This window comes from Telmatherina bonti, assembly GCF_933228915.1.
Source record: "Telmatherina bonti genome assembly, chromosome: 18".
Lineage (NCBI taxonomy): Eukaryota > Metazoa > Chordata > Actinopteri > Atheriniformes > Telmatherinidae > Telmatherina > Telmatherina bonti.
In genome coordinates, this window is record NC_136616.1 from 29,264,169 (window position 1) to 29,284,279 (window position 20,111).

The 20,111-nt window shown below is 38.7% G+C and overlaps 1 protein-coding gene across 1 annotated transcript in view; it reads right to left on the reverse strand.

Annotated features, from left to right (window-relative positions):
• The window catches only part of LOC306769263 (uncharacterized protein), a gene marked incomplete at its 5' end in the record, with an annotated part of 77,986 nt that extends 58,676 nt beyond the window's left edge, over positions 1-19,310 (reverse strand). The window contains 12 exons of the mRNA XM_079257829.1: positions 395-2,496; positions 3,908-3,969; positions 4,075-4,173; positions 5,966-6,100; positions 6,292-6,551; positions 6,744-7,603; positions 7,864-7,977; positions 9,799-9,909; positions 10,103-10,285; positions 10,376-10,414; positions 11,189-11,250; positions 17,520-19,310. Of these exons, the coding sequence (XP_079113955.1) occupies positions 395-2,496; positions 3,908-3,969; positions 4,075-4,173; positions 5,966-6,100; positions 6,292-6,551; positions 6,744-7,603; positions 7,864-7,977; positions 9,799-9,909; positions 10,103-10,285; positions 10,376-10,414; positions 11,189-11,250; positions 17,520-19,310 (5,818 nt within the window). The remainder of the gene's footprint in view (positions 1-394; positions 2,497-3,907; positions 3,970-4,074; positions 4,174-5,965; positions 6,101-6,291; positions 6,552-6,743; positions 7,604-7,863; positions 7,978-9,798; positions 9,910-10,102; positions 10,286-10,375; positions 10,415-11,188; positions 11,251-17,519) is intronic.
• Positions 19,311-20,111: the final 801 nt, after the last annotated feature.

Genomic DNA, 20,111 nt, shown 5'->3' on the forward strand with positions numbered 1-20,111 from the left:
ACATTTAGCTGCGTTGGTCACAGAAGCATTGTCCCTTCTAGTTGTACCTTGTTGAAAAGGTGGCAAATCAGACTTTCCAAAAGTGCATAATCTAACACCAGTTGGTATATTTTATTATTTAATTAACTTATTTTAAAGCTTTGTCTGCTCTAGAGAAAGTGTAAAATGTATTGGGACCATACTGAATTGTGACAACTCTCAATCTGGTTATGTTTACATAACTTATAGAAATCCAATGATTCATATCAATTTGTCCTGGAACAAATGTTTACTTTAAGCAATCAGTCAGTAAAAGAATTGCACCATCTGCCAAAAATACTGGATTGGTTAAAATAAAGGGGAAAAAAAGAGGAACGAACCATGAATAGCTAGATTTTTTTTTTTCCCAACATACCCATTTTGTTTGTCGTCTCCTCCACATTTTTGTCTTCTTGCTTTGCCCCAACAGCAGCTCCAATTGGTCTTCCAGCAGCCTTCTCATGCTTTGGTAAAGCCTCAATCTTGGTCTCCAGTCCCTGCGATCTGGACTCTGGATGTGGCGTTACACTCACCCCAACCTGCGATGCAGCTTTCACTGTGCTTTCACAAGTGACAGTCTGTTGTCTTTTAGGTAGATTAGCTACCAGCTCCTCTGTTGTGCCCTCAGCAGTACTGGGTGTTGGAGGACTCTCATTGCGTTTAACTGGTGAAAATATTTTATCTCCCAGTTTACCGCCTTTCTCTGCAGTAGAACGTTTAACTTCCGTAGTGGATGGTGGACGACTACCATTGGGTTTAGTTGGTAAGCCTTTATTATCTCCCAGTTTACCCACTTTGCCCCCAGCAGAACTTCTAACCTCTGTACTGGATGATGTAGGACTCTCATTGGGTTTAATTGGTGAACCTATTATTTCTCCAAGTTTACCACCTTTCTCTGCAGTAGAACTTCTAACCTCTGTACTGGATGATGTAGGACTCTCATTGGGTTTAATTGGTGAACCTATTTTATCTCCCAGTTTACCACCTTTCTCTGCAGTAGAACCTTTAACTTCTGTTGTGGATAGGGGAGGACCACCATTGGGTTTAGTTAGTGAGCCTTTATCATCTCCCAGTTTACGTCCTTCGCACATAGTAGAACTTCTAACTTTTGTACTGGATGGTGTAGGACTCTTGTTGGGTGTAACTGGTGAACATTTAACTCCAAGTTTGCCACCTTTCTCTGCAGTAGAACCTTTAACTTCTGTAGTGGATGGTGGAGGACCACCATTGGGTTTAGTCGTTGAGCTTTTATCGTGTTCAAGTTTACGCCCTTTGTCCACCGAAGAACTTCTAACTTCTGTACTGGATGGTGAAGGACAACCATTGGGTTTAATTGATGAACCTATAGTATCTCTCAGTTTATCACCGTTCTCTGAAGTACAAGCTTTAACTTTTGTTGTGGATTGTGTAGGACTACCATTGGGTTTAGTTGGTGAGCCTTTATCATGTTCCAGTTTACCTCCTTTCTCCCCAGCAGAACTTCTAACTTCTATACTGATTGGTGGAGGAATCTCATTGTGTTTAATTGAAGAACCTTTTGTATCTTCACTGTTTTCTTCTTTGTCCTCAATAGAACTTGTAACTTCCATGGGCTGTGCTGCATTACCTTCTCTAAGCTTCTGTGGTCTAGTCTCTTTGACTTCTTTTGTCTCAACATAAGCTACTGTAGGTTTTGCATGTTCTTTCATTTCAGGAACTGTTGTGTTTCCTGTGTTGAGAACCTTGGTTGTATTTCCATCTTTTAATAGAGATTCTTGAAACAGTGTTTCCAATTCTTCAGCTTTCAAATTCTCAAAGTCATCTGACTGATTTTCTGGCACTGTAGATCTGTTTGGTGGATAACTCTCATTGGGTTTGATTTGCAAGGAGTCTGTATGAGGCTGCTTTTCCCAGTTTCTGTTAGAAGAACATGTGGTAGTGTCTTCCAGCTTCTTATTTGTCCCAACTCCAGTTGCCACTTCACTGTCAACTTCACTTTGAGGTGCTGATGTAGCTGAGGTAATTTCTGCTTTTGCAGTGAAGACCTTTTCCTCAGAAACTACTTCTTTCTCTTCAGAAGGGTTTGTGATGGCAATATTTGATTGTTTTTCAACTTTAGTCGTCTTTTCAGGTGTCGCACTGTCTTCAGCACTGGTTTCATATTGGTTGGGTGTTGGGTTTTCTTTACCGTCACCAGGATCTGGACTTTGTTCTGAAGTTTTGGACTTCTTGGGTCCTAATAGCTTTGGAGTTTCACTTTTTAACAAAACTGTTCTCAGTCCTGCTTTTGCAGGAAAATTGACAGTTTTTACACCTCTGACAATCTGCTTGTTTGAAACTGATTTTGCTTTGGAAACCAAGACTTTTGCTTTCGACACAAGTTTGGTGTTTTTGGGGTGTTTTGGAATAGAGAGAAGTGTCTTAATAGGAAGGAGGACAAGATTTTCAGCAGAACATGAGTTCGTTTGAACTGGCGTGACACTGGACACTGCAGATTTTCTGTGGAAAAATGGGATTACATAGGATTAAATTATAGAAAGGAGAAGTACGGTTTTATATGCTTATCAGTATAATCTACACTTGTAACCCATGCTATTCAGAGGTAAGATAAAATACTGCAACAAATAAAAAGACAGTTGATTAAAAATACAATAATGAATTATAAGGAAATGATTTAGAGCTACTTTTTTGTTATAGCTCATAACTGCCTTCATCTGTAGCCTGACGGCAGACATGGATTTTGAGAATTCAGACCCAACTATACATTTGTCCATCAGCTCAACATTTCTTGCTTTTCCTCCCAGCAGCTAGCTGGTGTACATTAATAGGACTATCCAAACTAAAACACCATACTAGATTAGCAGTACAGACTACCATTTTAAAAAAAGAACATGGTTACATTTCCATTTGACCAGAAGTTCATAAAACATACAAATGAGTTTTTCTATGTTATTCTTTAGTCATTTGCCAGACGCTTTTATCCAAAGGGACTTACATGTGCTAAGTGATTAAATAACCATAGCAAAGAACCTAACATACATGTCTTGTGTGTGGTATGAGGTCAGAGTACCCAGGAAGAACATGCAAACGCCTCATAGAAAGGCCACTATTCAAGCCTCCGCACAGCTGAGGTTTAAACCAGCAATGTTTTTGCTGTGAGGCTGCAGTGCTATCCAATATGCCACTGAGCTTTTTTGTTTTAACCTATAGAGTTTTACTATCCACGCTCACAAAGAGTAAGGAAGAAGCAGTGTTCTCCTCAAACCCGAGATAAACATAGTTTATATGAAAATATTCCATTGCTTTGCGCCTTTACAAAGCAACACCCCAAGGGTAGATTACTTAAAAATTTTCAGGTATCACACACGATTGAAAAGCACGGTTTTGAGTAATATGAAAACTAAAGAAATTGTACATATCTGCAGTTTTCAAATTACAAAACTTGACACTGAAGACTGGGACAAAACCAGGATCATGTTATGATGAAGACCAATTTAAAAAAGTTCCCTAACTACATGGTTTGGTTAAAATCAGACAGAATAGATTTGTTTGTGACAGTGCAACTAACCACAGCAATGTTCAACAGTGTATCTGGCCAATGTTGTTGTGATAGTGTCTGCAGTGGAAATCACAGCTTGTTTTTTTTTTTTTTGTTTTTTTTTTAAACTCAGGGCGAGGTCTTCTTTTGCTCATAATTTCTGTTGGGTTTTTGGGCCAAGTTTCCTAATTTATTCTCTGACTAGCAGTGATTTATTGATCAATTTTCAAAATGTATTTGAAACCTAAAAGGGAATTTGAATACAAAAATATCTTAGTTCAGACCACCAACAGTAAGACAAACTTAATAGGTTTTTTTTTTTTTGGAAAAGGGATAAAAGAAAAAGAGAGGTCGAACTGGAGCACAACTTACTGCTGTGGAGGTACGATATGCTCTGCAGTACAGCTTGAAGAAGGCCTCTCAGAAACATCATCCTGTGTGTTAATTTATTCAATTACTGACTATGTGACTATAATGCAGCTGACAGATGTTGACATTTTCCTTTTCAGCAACAGAAACATTGTGACAGAGTGTCCTACCTCTTCTGTGATAATAGTGATTGATATTCCTTTCACATTTAGGGTCTTAACACTCTTCAGCTTCTCGGCGTCTTCTTCCCTCTCAAAACACACGACAGCCTGAATAAGCACACACATGTAAAGCATACAACAGTTACTGAAAGGTTCCTTGTTCACTAAAAACGTTCACAGATCCAATCGTAGCTTCTCGTAATTTAAAAAGCTGGACTCAAAGACTAGATAATCTGTAAAAGAAAAGAAAAAAAAATTTTTTTTAGGTGATTTTATAAATATGCCTGATTTTATTAGCATCAAGATCTCCAATCCCAAAAACCATTTGAGACAAACTTTCATCTGGTAATAGGTAAGGGAAACCTGTATATCTCAGTGGTTGGGAAAGAACATACCAGGTCAAAAAGTCTAAGATATATTAGGTGTTTTAAGGCTTTGACACTGACTATTATTTTAAAGTCAAATAAAAAATGTGAATTTATAAGCCGAAAGAGAGCATCAAACACCAACATGTTTTTTGTATCAGGAATGAATCTAGCTGTAGGATTTCAAATCATCATAAGGAAATTGATGATTTTAAGCTCTGCCCATCTTACTGATGTGCTGCATCTTTCCTGCTGAGGTCTATTCTAGGAAGAAAATTAACCAGCCGTAGTAGGAAATGGAGAGCACTACTCTTCTAATGTTTCTGTACTTTTTTTCCCCCCCAAAATGCCCAAAACTCCACCGGCAGTTGGTGAAGTTACGCAATAAGAAAGTTTCCTAAATCTGTTCATTCATTCATTTTCTGAACTGCTTATTCTGATTAAGAGCTGCGGGGAAGCTGGAGCCTATCCCAACAATCGTTGGGAGAGAGGCGGGGTACACCCAAGACATGTTGCTTCTAAATCAAACCAGTTTATTTCCTACAGTATTTATTTTACAAATACACAGGGTGGAGGGAAACTTTGACTTCATAAGATCACTATTATTTATGAACTGAGACACTTTCAGTTCTGTGTGCTTTACTCCGACACTTGCGAATCTAAGTGCAGCTTTTTATATTGGCAGTAGACACCTGACTGCAATACCATCTATACTGCACCCATCTGTGCAGGTTCAAGATGTCAAAATGTGGATTTACAAATTGTTGGTTTCCCTCATAGACTGTATATAGAAGATGGACAGAGCCTCTGTGACGTCACCCATAGATTTCTTAAGAGCCAAACTGAAGCTCGATGGGCGATTCCTACCATCACCATCTTTGCAGGGTCATGCGTGTCGTCTCACTCGGAAAGTACAAATATGAGCAAAGAGGTGGAGCTGAGAGGGGGGCTGTGAGTGTGGGGGTGGGGATGGGTGATTGACATAGAGCGAACTTAGAGCTGCCTGTAGCTAAGAGCTAACCGAGCTAACCCGGAGCTAACAGGAGCTAATCAGCTAACGGAGGTAAGCAGGCTAAAGCTAACTCATGTTGTTAAGTGGCTAAAAACCAAGGTTGTTCTACGTTCTTCTTACTTGAAGCGGGAGATCGGGTACCTGTCAATCAAAACGATGTGTACCTAAATATGCCAAATTTCAAGATTAAATTACTTTTAAACAGGGAAGTTATGAAATAATTCATTCCCCCCACAGTTGTCATGAAGGTAAACCTGATCTTAAACCAAAAATGGATTTTTGTAACAGGCTGTAAACATGTTTATTTCTGCTGTGAAGTTGCTCTTTCTAACATGGAAGCCTATGGTCCGTTTTGGAGCTTGTAGAGAATGAGGTTGCATAAATATCCTTCCTGAGAATGTCTTGGTGAAGAACTTGCCGCACAGGCCGAGAGGATAATGCCTTATTAACTAATCTAATGAGCAAGAGCAGAATTTCCATTACATTTATATTTTCCAAACGGTTTACTTTCCAATATACATACCTCTCGTTTGAACTTTAATAACACCACCGATTTGGTTTTTCCAAAGAGCTCCATAGCATCAACCACATCACTGCGACAGATGGTGTCAAAGTTTCCTTTTAGTTTCAAGATGGTTGGAGCGGAAGCTTTTCGTAGCTAGGCAAACACACAGAAAAACACAAAGTTTGATCACAAACATTACTTTAAATTATTGTTTCTGCTTTTATAATCACTGGAGGCAATCAATACATTCCATATTACTGATCAAAACATCAGGCCAGGGTTTTAGAGCAGGAAAAAAGACACTTCCAAATATTAACTGTTGCAAAACAAACAACCAAACTTACTTTTGGCTTTGGTGGAGAACATGTCTCTTGACTAGGTTGTGCTTCACATGACTCTGTAGTCTGCTCCATCTTTACTGCAACTGAGTTGCATGATGAAGAAGTGTCAGGAGATGTCATGGAGTCCCTTTCCTCTTTGAAGAGTGCAGATGGCGACACAGACGGGGAAGGTGAAGTGTTCTTGGAGAACTCAGCCAGTGTGACAGAGACCACAGTTTTAACCATCTCCTCAAAGTTGGCCTGCTCTGCCAGAGACTGGACAGCTAGGCAGACACATATACAAAAAACATAAAATTATTGGTGGTTGTCAAGATAGGAAAATGGTTTATCATCATTATGAAATTTCATTTGATAAAATGTAAGGTTAGAGTTACAATATTTTTCTGTTCCAATTTTTAAAAGATAGTTCCTGCGATATTTAAACAATATAATTTCAAGTTTGAAGTTCCCCAAACCTGACATTTCCAGGAGCTTCTTAGCAAAGGTCTCAAGACTGCCTAACGTCTTTTGCGGCGACGGTGACTTTTCTGGTGGTCCCTGTCTTTTCTGGCCTCTCCTCGGTGGCGTCGCCTTCTTGTCACTCATCACAGGTGAGGACGGTCGCTCACGTTTCATCCCTGATGATGATGATCGCTCAGGGCTCTTATTTGGTGAAAACTTTTTCATATCCGTCTTTCTTGGTGAGGGTGATCGTTTCTGCATCTTTGGTGACAATTTTTTAATACTACTCTTCTGTGGTGACGTTGGCTTCTCACAACTTGTCTTTGGTGATGAAGACTTGTCACGATTCTTCTTCCTAGGTGATGAAGGCCTCTCACTGCTCTTCTTTCTGGGTGAGACAGACCTTTCACGGATCTTCCTCCTGGGTGATGAAGACCTTTCACGGCTCTTCGTCCTTGGTGATGAAGACCTCTCACTGCTCTTCCTTCTGGGTGATACGGACCTGTCACGGTTCTTCCTCTTGGGTGATGAAGCCCTGTAAAGTCTCTCCCTTCTGGGTGATGAAGACCTCCCTCGGCCATTTTTCTTCGTCAACAGTGGCCTCTCACGGCTCCTCCTCCTGGGTGAGGAAGACCTCCCACGGCTCCTCCTCCTTGTCAACGATGGACTCTCACGACTCCTCCTCCTGGGTGATGAGGACCTTTCGCGGTCCTTCCTCCGGGGTGATAACGATTTTGAATGGCTCCTCCTTGGCGAAGACCTCTTCCTATTTCTCCTTGTTGGAGAGGATTGTCTCTCATTGCTTCTTGAGTGCAATCGTTTATAAGAGGAAGAAGGCCGGTCATGTCGTGGAGACGATGAATGAGACCGAGACCTAAAAGAAGTGTTGATACAGAGATAATATTTCAGTTTAGATCATTAAGGGCGGTGGGAGCTTTGACTATATATTGATGTCAACGTTACATATTTCCAATATAAGTATTAAAAATGAACATTTAACTGTTTGGCTGGAAAACATTTTGGTATTTAGCATATTGTTGGTGGGTGGAATATCCTCCTTTTTTAAGTTTTTTAATCTAACGCATTTACTTCCACAAACCTAAGAGAGCTGCTTGGATCATACGGTACACTCACCTTCTCCTATCTCTCCTCCCTGGAGAGGATTGTCTCTCTGTACTTTTTGAGCGTGATCGACGGCGGGAGGTGGTCGGACGGTCATAACAGGGAGAGTGTGAACGAGACCGGGACCTAAAGGAAGTGTTGTTGCAGCAATTATTAGTCAATCAACCTTTCAACAATTATTAAAAGAATGCTAATTATATGTTTCTGCTTATATCAAATGCGATATTTCAACATTTCAAAGGCAGCCTTTATAGCATTTTGGGCACATTCACATCAAGAAAGTTTGAGGCTTTAGTCTACTATTAGGTTTGTTTCCACACTGCACTTGAACTAAACCAGTAGTTCCCAAACTGGGGGGCCTAGAGTTATCACGGGGGGGGGGGGGGGGGGGGGGGGGGGGGCAAGGGAGACTTCAAGTAATAAAATAAAAGAACAAACTATGATTGTAGCGACTTCCACAGTTGCTACTGAGGCGACGACTGGGTTCGGTCTATTTGTTTGACACGCTGTTGGTGGTTCCCATAAATGACGCACATAGGTCGCAGATATCGAGGATTTATTTATTGGAAGTGTTACATATACTGCCTGATGATCGGGTACGATGTTATTTCATCAGCATAATATGTCACAGTGTGCAACGTCTAGTATGTATCTAGAGCGATCAACAAAAATTACAGCTTCCCAGCCCTCCTCTCTAGCAAAAAACCTGAGTGACTGGCTGACAGTGCCCTTTTAACTCCTTGGCCCTATACCGATCCACATCCACGTGACCCCAATTCATATCACCATGACAACCATATAACATCAACCATCCACCAGTGATAATTCCCAACATAAACTACATTTATGGCTCCTACAATGATGGAGCATATCTGTCCCCGCTTGACCAGTAATAGTAACAACCAATGGTGGGTAATAATGAGAACGCAGTCTTTTACATGTACCAGATTTTTATCATCTAATATAATGAAGTATGAAGCCAAACAAGTTATACCACCACATGGGTACTTTTGATTCTGAACACAAAGAAAATATTGCAGGTTACTTTAGAAATAACCTATCCAACTATCATACATAGCAAATTTGTTTTACTAAAGCAGCATCATCTCATTGAAAACTCCACTCACCTAAAGTAGTTTGCAGAAATTCCAGGTTTAAAATGTTTCACACTAAAGCAGAAGAATGGATAATAGTACTGACACAGTTTTAATTATAGTTCCCTACAATACAGCCACTAAAACTAAAGACACATTCTTAGTATGTTTCTTTGGTTCATGTGACGGGAGGGGGGGCTCCACATTATTGTCATCGATGAAAGGGGGGCCCGGCAGAAAAAGTTTGGAAACCACTGGACTAAACCTTCACAAACATTATGCTGCTCCAACAACGGCACACTAGGAGTGACATGCCCTGAAATGAATACTAACCAACAAGGAAGAAAAATTATTCAGTGAAAAATTGCTCATTCATTGGAAGTAAACAATGTAACAACCTCAAGTTTGCTCAGTCTTGAAGTTTTTGTTTTTATTTTGGTGTTTAAACCACAACCTGTCCAGTATGAGCAGAATGAGACACAACAATGTATCTGGAATACTGCGTTATGATGCATCCAATGTAACATCCTCTTTGATTTACAGGATGGTTCATTTGCTTTCACACTGTCAGCAAACCACACCAGGGATCACTTGCAAGTGAACCTAAGATTATGAGTTGTCAAGCAGGTCAGAGTTCACATCATTGGTATGCATCAGAGTCTGAATGCACGTTAAGACTACTCCAAATGAAGTGGAAACGGACTAGAGATAGTTTACAGTGAAACAAACAGCGCCAGTGTGAATGCATTTTATTCCATCCACTGACGAAAGCCTTAAAGTCTTTCATTTAAGGTAGCTTGTAACATGTTCACTTTCACAAACCTGTAGGTTTCTGGGGTTGAGTGGAACTCACCTTTTCCGGTCTCTCCTCCCTGGAGAGGATCGTCTCTCATTGCTTCTTGAGCGCGATCGATTATGGGAAGTAGAACTTTCATACCGTGGAGAGCGTGAACGAGACTGGGACCTAATGGAAACAATCAAACATTGATTGATTTCTTGATTACTCAGGGGAAAAAAGTAAGTCCACATTTCAGGTGTAAATGATAGAGAAATATTTCAACTTTCTAATGAAAGCCATTTTGGCTCTTAGAATTTCATTATTTAATAGAATATCTGGCTTCATTCAAGTTATTTCGAACATGTATCTTTTCACAAACCTGCGCGTGCGTCTAGGGCTACACCGTACTCCTGGTCTGTAACTGTATTTCTGGCCTCTGTGCTGGCAAGGAGGGCTGTGCGAACGGGAACGAGAACTGCTCTTCTGCCTTGTTTTCTGGCGACTTTGTTGGGAATAATGTGCAGGTGTCGATGGTAAAGTCTTAGTTTGTACACCTGGAGGACTAAAATAACAAGAACAAGAAAAGTTCAGATGGAATTAGGAACAAAATCAAATATTGTGGTTGTATTAGTGGTTTTGAAGACAAATGTACCTTTGCAATGATGGCACATCACTATTCAACTCTGGGTTCCTGTGGTTAAAAAGAGCAAAGAGTTCAAAGTTTGCAACAGATATTCTGCTTTAATATTTTCTAAGACAACTTGGCAACAATTGATAATACCTGATCAGAAAGAGTTAAAGAACTTTTAACAATTTTGTCCTACTTCATGTTTAAAACTGCTAAAGAAAATTGATTCATTTCTATCCAGAATTCCTCTCACAACAGCAATTATAAATCGTTATGGTTTAAGGCCAATTTATGCTCGATGCAGAAGGCAGATACACAAAGACATTTTTGTTTGTCTCCTGCGCTGTTTATGCACATAATAGGTCTTTTCAGGAGTCTTATAGACCAATTAACTTCCCAAACAGCCTGATCTAATCCATTCCATGACACGGTAAATGGAGCACCACCACCGGAAAACTCAGGGTCAGTGTTGAGCATTATTAGCATGCGGCTAGCAAAACGAACAAACTAGGGAAGAAGAAAAGGAACAGGCACAAGAAAAAGAAGAAAAACTGCAGAGAATGCAAAGGCTAAAAATACTTTTACAGCAGTGCATTTAACGCCGTTTCTGAATTCTGACAAGTTTTGTCAGAATGTGGGAGTAAACTCTGAACTCAGCACGGGATGCATTGAATGCATAGCCTGGACATGTAAAAGACGCATTGGGGGAAAAAGAAAAAAAAAAACTTAAAACAGCTGTACTGATTACGTATATAATTGAGCATAAATTGGCCTTTAAATGGCAAACTAAAAAAAAACAAAAAAAAAAACATTTTTTAAACATAAACAAACACTAACTGTTCCTGGAGGTTTTTGCAGTTGACAGCATGCAGGTCGGTTTTCACGTGGGGGACCCAGTCCTGACAGAACAGCAAAAAATTAATTGGAAAAGTCACACTGTCATCACAGTTGTCTTCAGCTTAACTGGTTCAGCTGCCATTTTTGTGATCATGAGACATAACACACATTTCACTCAAATTCACTACTGTCTAAATCCTTTAATATGAAAACTACACAAGTGTTTCTGTTTGTGACAAACAATAAAAAACGGTCTTCTAGTGTTCTGGATTCTGTAATGTCCATTTCTTCACTCTTCTGTAGCTTCAAGCTTTCCAGAGGTTTGCTCCAAGTCAAATAAAATAAACAAAAAAATTTCAAAACCTGGTAATTAAAATATGACAAAGACTATGTTTACTTTTTAGTAAAAAAGAGCAAGACATCCAAATAACTGACGCGATAACCTGCTAATGTAATATCACCTTTATAAATCAGAGAAAAAAGAAATAAAGAAAAGTTTGACAGCATCATAAAATGACAAAATGACAACAGTGACATCAGTAAAATAAAGTAACAAATGTATTAAAGATTGTTTTATTTTAAAGCTAGATTTTAAAGCTTCTGTATTTAGGAGGAAACTATTCATCCATATAGAGCAAGAACTTGACAAACACCATTTCTGTTTGTGTAACTTTGGGCTGGTCCTACTTAATTTTTTTAAATTTTTTTTTTAGGAGTTTACAGTCTGCACAAGATAGAAATTTTACTAACACAGAATTGCTTTAAAATTGTAAATTGTAATTCTTTCAGATGTTCCAAGAGCTAAGAGATTTGGAGGCAATTTTATTTCCTACATTCCTGCTGTATTTTCCCTATTAAAGAGAAATTAATGTGAGAATACAGTGACCAACATCAATGGATCCATTCAGTGATTCAGTAATCAAAGCTCCAAATTTTGTGTTGGAAGGTAAACTGGTTCATACAATTTTATGACACTGGTTAAAATAGCCTAAACTACATTGGGATTAGGGCGAGAAGGGAAACAGTTTGAGGTGGGACCTTTTTCACAGCTGCACAATCATACATGCAACAGCATATCTGTTTTATTGGAAATGTTTAGCAGTAAAGATGGACAGAAAGTTTAAAAAAAAAAAAAAAGGTGTAGAAAGTGTTCAAATTTAAAATGATGAAATGTTAAAGATTTGCAAAAAAAACATCTGGATATACTTTGGTTGTAAAACTATTTTCTGCAAATGCAGCCATTTTAATGGCATTTGTGGTTTTACATGAATCTCAGTAATGTGTTAAATCAGGGTTTGATTTTGTCACATGGAGAGTTTATGACATGAGGAAACACTTAACAGTTATCCATTGAATGGATATTATGTCAAGAGCAAAAATCCACCTAGACATTCCTAACACAGAAGTATCTGGGTGGCAAAACAGCTGCGAATCTCAAGAGTTACATGAAATTTTATAATAGTAAATTTTTGTCTTTTTTTTTGTTCAATAAAACAACTTGATCACAAAATGGCATTTCTAAATTCAGAATAGTAACTTGACATTTTTAAGATGATAGAATAGGATTAATGATACTTGTGCTACAAGAAAAACTTCTGATATAATAATAATCACTACATTTTACAAAATACAGGTGGGTATTTCCTATATATGAATATTTATCAAAATTTTATTGATTTCTTCTACTGGTTCTGCTTTTTACTACTTTTTATGTTTTCTTTGCACCATTTGTTATGTTTTTAATGTTTTACATATTACACTGACCTGTCCTGTACACAAACTGTGCAGGACAAATGAGCTTGTCTTGTCTTACTGGTTTTACTCCTATTGACAGTTTGGGTATGGAGTATCCATGCCATTAATCGTCATGGATACTGGATCAGTTTTAGGCCAGATTCTTTTTCATTTGTAGCTGTTGCCTCTTGGTGTGTCACCAGATGACACTGGCTGATGAACACAGCTTCACATTGTCATGTCTGATAACCCAGAGCAAATTAATGTTCTTTTATACTGTATTTTAGATATAGTCATTGATGACCAATATCCTCTTACAGCTTAACCAGGACAAAACTGAAGTCTTGAAAACAAGAGGGGCCATTTCACCAAAGCTGAACCAGTTTAATTAGGCATTGCATGGGTTGTTGTTGTTTTTTTTGTTTTTTTTTGTTTTTTTTTTTAAACTCTGAGCTAGACTTGATTCTACACATTAAAAATGTCACAAAAACAGATTTTAATTATCATTAAACCCAATTTCTCTCTTACTAACACAGAGGTGCCGATGGAGGTTTTGATTTCTAGTAACACTATTACTGTATTAGCCTGCCTTTTGGTCTTCCCAAATGAGTATTCTAAGCCTATAATTACTTCAGATCTTAGAAACATGTATGACGAAGAGAACCAGAGGACAGGAACACATTAAACCAGTTTTATAATCACCCCATTGGCTCACACTGTGTTTCAGGATTGATTTGAAAGTTTTTTTCTTTGTTATATATATATATATATATATATATATATATATACATACATACATACATACATACATATATATACATATATACATACATGTCTCATTGGTCATGGGCCTTCTAATTTATCTGGCATGACTAAATTATGAGACGGAGCCCCTCAGGTGCCTTTGATTGCTTCAGAAGTTAGAACTGAAACTTTTGGTTAAAATTCATTCCACAGTTCAGGTCTTCATCTGTGGAACAGTCTACCAGAGGCTATCCATTTTATTTATTTATTTTTAATTAATTTTTGGGCTCTTTAAAAGAAAAAATATGATACAATGATTGTTCATGAAGATGTGATTGCACAGAGAAAATAGTCAAAACAATCCCTAAACTTTGAAAAAAAGAGAGAGAAAAAAACAGAAGTGCTGGTGCAATGTTACAACATCAATTCCTGTACCTGTAACTTCACAAAAAGGAGGAAAATAACAAATCAGCTGTTAGGCTAAGCAGATGTTAAGTGGGAAGGTAACAAATGTATAATTAGAGTTTATGGTTGTGGAAGTAAGTCAAAAAAGGATCCCACATATTGAAAAGTAGGGTGTCTGTGCTGAGAGTGGTGAATCTGCTATCCATGTGTTTGAGGAGGGTGAGGACTAATTTTTTTTTTTTTTTTTTTTTAAACCAATTTATTTTCACTGTTTTATATATTTTCATTATCTATGTACTTATGTACTTACTCATATGTTCACTTTTGTTTGTAATATTCTTACTGTTTTTGGGTTTATTCTGAATGTCTGGTTTTTTTTTTTACTTTAGGTTTTCAACTCCAACTCTAATCCTCCACACTGGGGCCTATACCTACTGGGTCCTCAGGGTAATTGTTGTGGAGACCACCCTGACTGGGGAAGTTGGTGGGGTCTCAAGACTCATTTGTTAAATACTTGTAGGTTATTCCTTTTTTAAGGCTGTAGTGTTGCAGATGACATAGGGCCAATTGATATATTAGTTATATATTTGAATCAGAGGTGATTAGATTTGTTATCTGCAGACATCTTTCCCATTATGTTGTTAGACAACATAAACATTATTTGAGCATTTATCATCATATTAAATTTTGCTGTAAAGTGGTTTCCAGTCATTGCATTCTTGCACAATATGGTTCCAGCAGCAAAATATTTCGGTTTATCAATATTTTGAACCAAAAGGAAAAAAAAGGAACTTTATTTTTCCCCCAATTCACAAAGGTTACTGTTTCTAAAGATTAAAACAAAATACATCATACATAACCAAAACCAAAATTAGAATTGGGTATTTTCATCCTGCAGTTGGCTTTGGTCACAGAGATTAAAGAGCCAAACAATTTAGATGTTACTTTTCCCCCAAATCAAGGCCAAGTTTTAAACTGTTCCAATGATTTATTGAACAACTTACAGATGTGGCACATTTCAAGTTTTACTGTTCTTGTATGGATTTCCTCAGTTAAGGGCAGTTTCTTCATCTGTGTAGGTCCACCATACTACGTCATCAACAAGAAAACTGAGCATTAAGGCTTTACATTTTCAAAAAGGGTTTTATATTTTCCATGAACTCCATTTACATAAAGATGTGTTTCTCTTTTTTTTTTTTTTTTTTTTTTTTTTTTAAATGTGTAATTTGATTATTCATTTAAATGTTTGTAGACTTAATCACAAATGAGCTTTTTCTTTCAGTGTTTTCACAGAAATGACTACATTTACAAAATACAAACACTAGAATTTTTGCAAGAAAAGCTAAAAAGTGGTTCAGAGGCATATTTAGCATTTTGGTACATCATACTTTGTTTTCCTAACACCTTTGAATTGTTTTGGGGCAGATGAAACTAAATTAAATTTTCAGAGTGATCTTTCTTTCCATTCTTGCTAAAAACAAGATTTAAGCCTCTAAGTGAATGGTTGTTTTTCCTTCTCCCCAAACAATTTCAATTAGAAGATAAGTTAGACTCCAGGCAGGAAAAACAAATACACACCAAGTCTTCTGCAGAACAGAATCTGACATTGTTCTGCTCCAATTAATAGTAACTTTCCAGGAATAGACAACATACTAAATTTCTGACCAAACAGCAACAGTCGTCAGACACCACATGCAAAACAAAGTTGCCAAAATGATGCATGAAGAACAAACTACAAAAATTACCACACCAAACCTGCCACCTCAAGAACAATAACAAAGTTCTTTGTTCTTGTAGACTACCATATTTTTTGGGTCTTAAAGCGCACTTAAAAGCCGCTCCTGAATTCTGTTCTAAGTGACCAGCTGGTAAAAACGCTGCACTGACTGTGTCACATGCAGAAAATGCAGAGTGGAACGTCTTCAAAGAAGAGTCATCATGCCAATGTGACCCCGCCCACACATAAAGGCATGGAGCAGGCCAGGAGGACCCTGAGACACAGTCACCAAGTTTTGTGCAGGATTATTCACTAACAGCAGCTTGTTTTCTTTGTCTCTAATTTATATTTAACCTGATAGTGTATGGTGCTCCTGACACTTGATAGTCTATTCCTCTGCAGGAGGAATAAGAATCTAAGTTTGGCCTGTTGTGTCTATGTGTGTGAATGTGTAGGTACATGGCCTGTTGTGTCTATGTGTGTGAATGTGTAGGTACATGCGTCTATATAGGCAAATGCGTATGGGTGTATACACGTGCGTTTATGCAAATGTTTGTTTTTTTCCTTCTTTCTCTTTCTATCGCTCTTTTCTTTTCTCTCTACGAGGTGTTTTCTTTCTCTTTCCCCTTTGTCTTTCTGTTGCTTCTATCCTTTCTGGTCTGGTCCAGCAGTAGAAACTCTGTATTACAATCATACAAAATAAATAAAGAAATAAAATAAAAAAAAAACAGAAAATCAAGGGGAGCATCATCCCAGTCATGCTCCCCTTGGCAAAGTAAATTTGCTCAGCAGAAAACAGCATCCAGACCATCATTCTGCTTGCTTAAATGCTGGACAAAAGGAAAAAAAAAACAAAAAAAAACACACGCTGCACTGACCATACTCTCTCTTTCAGTCAAAACCAAAACCGGTTCTTTGCTAGCATGGGAGCTGAACCACCTAAGCACTGGCTCAAACACCAGCACTGGTTCTTCTTTGGTCAAAAAGCACTTAATGGTAGCTTCATTCAGGTTTTCTACCTAAACTCTGGCAATGAAAAAACATTGCATGAACATCTTAAATTTCATCCAATGCTTAAGGAAGAAAAAAAAATGCTATCCTCAAGTTCTAACAGTTTCTGTAATTAGCAACCTCATTACTATCAGCCAATAGTGTACATCTTCCAATGGCTTCCTAATTAATCATGTAACAAGCTGGCTACTAATTTTTATTGCACATTTTGAACAGTACTTGTGAAACCTTGTGCAATTTCTAAAGTTGGTGTTTGAGACTAATTTCTTTGCATGTGTGTACTTTTGAGTGATATATGAAAAGTAATTTTCTATTATTTAATAAAAATTTATGAAGAGCATGCTGTCTGCAGCAACCTGGCCTGACTCATGTTGCATCCAATGCCCACAAACTACAGAGTGCCACAATCTGCAAGCTGCCATTTTGTCATCCAAACACTACTGTGGGGCCAATTTTAAATAAGGCATCAACTCCTAAACCGGTCTTATACATGACTTCTCTTCAATCTAGTTAGCAGAAATCCACTTTAATCGCTGTGGCCACTATACAAAATATCCTTACACATCAGTTTGAAATTAAAATTCTTCAGAAAATTTAAAAAGAAAAAACCCCAAAAACTTTCTGCATTATTTTTAGATAAAAAAAAGAAAAAAATGTTAGACCCTGAAATAGACAGCCTCTTATATCCTAAACAAAAACAGAGTGCTGTGTTCCACTCACCTTCATGTGAATACATTCTGTCTTACATAAAGAACAGGTATGTGAAAACACTTTCGGTGTGGCCCCATCATAATCATGCATCAAAGCCACTGATGGCAGACCCTTGGAAGAGCCTTTCTTCACTGGAGACTGCTGTTTAGAGCATGGCAGATGCGTGACGCCTTCAGGACCTAGGACTGGCAGAGATGGAGGCTGAACACTGGAGCAAGGATCACTGGGAGCAACCAGTAAATCTAGGTGGGGATGTGATGCATCCTTAACAGTGAAGTTGGAAAGACTTGGTGGTTCAGGCTTTGCAGAAAGTAATGGTTGAGAGCGCAAAGCCTCCCACATCTGCAGTACTGGTGAATGTTGCATCTGCTGAGTAGTTAAGGGAGGTTGTTGTACCTCCTGTTTAATCTGTACAGTTTTCATTCGCTCGGCAGCAGCAACTGACCCTTGTCCTTGAATTTCACTTTGGCCATCTATGCAACTGTCATTACTGCTCATGAGCACATGGCTTAAGTTTTCATCATGAACTAAAGCACTAGACTGGTGAGTTTTTATTGTGGGCTCATCAAGTGAGTCTTTTGAATGGAGAGATTTGGATACTTCCACCTTAAACAATGTCTTGTCAGTCTCTTTCTTTGGCAGAGAAAAAGGGGTGAAGATTGGTTTAGAAGTCGGGTTTGGTTGGGCTGCCACTTGTTTGGCTTGACTGATGTTTGAAGGAGCCACAGGGTTCTTTGTTGAGCAAACACTGGTGATGGAACTCATCTGCTCATGTGAAGAAAGCAAGAAACCACTTTGCACCACCGTCACACTTCCTTGCAGTGGTTCTCTACTGTGGCTGCCAATACTGAACTTGTCTGTCAGCAACAAACTTCCACCACTGTTAGCTGTACTCTCAGTGGTCTTATCAATCATATGCTTAAACCCTGGAGTCAGTTTGCCAGATTCTCCACATTTATTAATTTTACTTGGCTGAACAGTGGCAGTGTTATCCCGTTTCATTCCTGACTCTTCAGAACCAGTTATTGTACCCATTCCACTCATGCTTGGGAAAATTTGGGATTCAGAGTGGGGTCGCGAATGAACTGCAGCAGCAGGTTTCTTTGCCTTCTGAAGCCAGATTTGGTCCAAAAGGAAAGGCAGGTTCTCAGCAGTTGTCTGATCATCAGGGTAAGAAAGCAGTATATGTAAATCATCCTTTTCAAGTCCAAAGTCCTTCATGATCTTCTCAGCTAACTGTTCTGGAGTGTCCATTAAGCAGATGGACTCAGGAGGAGGTACAGGTCGGGCAACACCTCCAGGGCCATAATTACCAGACTCTGAATTAGATTTGGAAGAATAATCTTCAGGGACCTTTTGCTTGACTGGTAACCAGTTCATGGACCTGCTGCCACTGTCAACATCTGAAGCTCTATGTCCTTGAGTGCCTGAGGAAGTCAGAGATGAGGCCATGGCTTTGCTTGAGGAAGTAAGCTCATCTTTGTGAGTGCGGGTGAAGTTAGTCACGTGGCTTAAAGGCTGAAAAATCACCTCCTCTTTGACTTGAATGTTCGAACTCTGAGTATCCGCAATTGGCCCACTCTCTTCCGACCTGTGGTCCACTGGCAGAGTTAACTGTGGCAGGGGTTCACCCCCAGAATTTGCAGAAACATATTCCAAAGATCCAATTCTGGATGCATGTCCAACGTGAGGCAGCCCTGTCCAGGGCTCCCACTGTGTCTGTCCACTGTAGAATCCATGTTGCCCCTGGGAGGCACTTGGCTTTCCAGGGATAAAGGGGTTATATGGGGGATAGGACATGGTGTTGACTGGTTCAGAGCACTCAAAGCAGTTACTGTGAAAGGTGCAGTGGTTATATATGGACTTGTTAAGCGTTGTTGTGTTAAGAGTTCATCTTGAATACCACAGGCCTGCCACCAACAATGACAACATTGTACATCTGTCAGTGGTTTAGTGAGCTTTCAGATGAGCCCACCGCACAAACGCAGTCTGCCTTCTGACCAGTGGCAAACTCCTGGTGTGCCTTGAAAGTCAAGGGCCCAGGAGCAGGATAGGAGGCACAAAAATCCACTAGAAAAGAAAGGCTGTAAAGTAGACAAACAAAAAAATGGGATTATTATACAGACTGTGCTTTAGCTTCTTGAAGGGCTGGAATCCATCATCTGCAAAGTCTTGTCTTGATTTGCTCCTTATCGTCATTCCTGTCAGAAACACATCTGTCAAATATAACTTATTTGCCTTAATTTAGAATAAAGAAACAAAAAACAAAAACTTTAAATGACAGAAGAAGAGCTGTCTGTAGCTAAAGTGAATTTCTTTCCTTGCCAAGAAACAGTTGAAACCAACACCAGCAGGTGGTAGTATCTAACTTAGATGGTAGTCACTAAAAATGTCATGACTTTTCACTAAACGTCAGTTTGTAACGCGAGAAGCAAAAAGAATTTAAAAAAAAAAAAAAATCCATAGTGCAAATCCTAACTACATTAATGTCAGACAGGGAAAACCATTATAAGAGCAAATCAGTGCTCTCCTTTAATAGCGCATTCACACCAGGAAAGTCTGGTGCACTTGGTTTATTTTGTCGGAGAATGCTGAGAAATG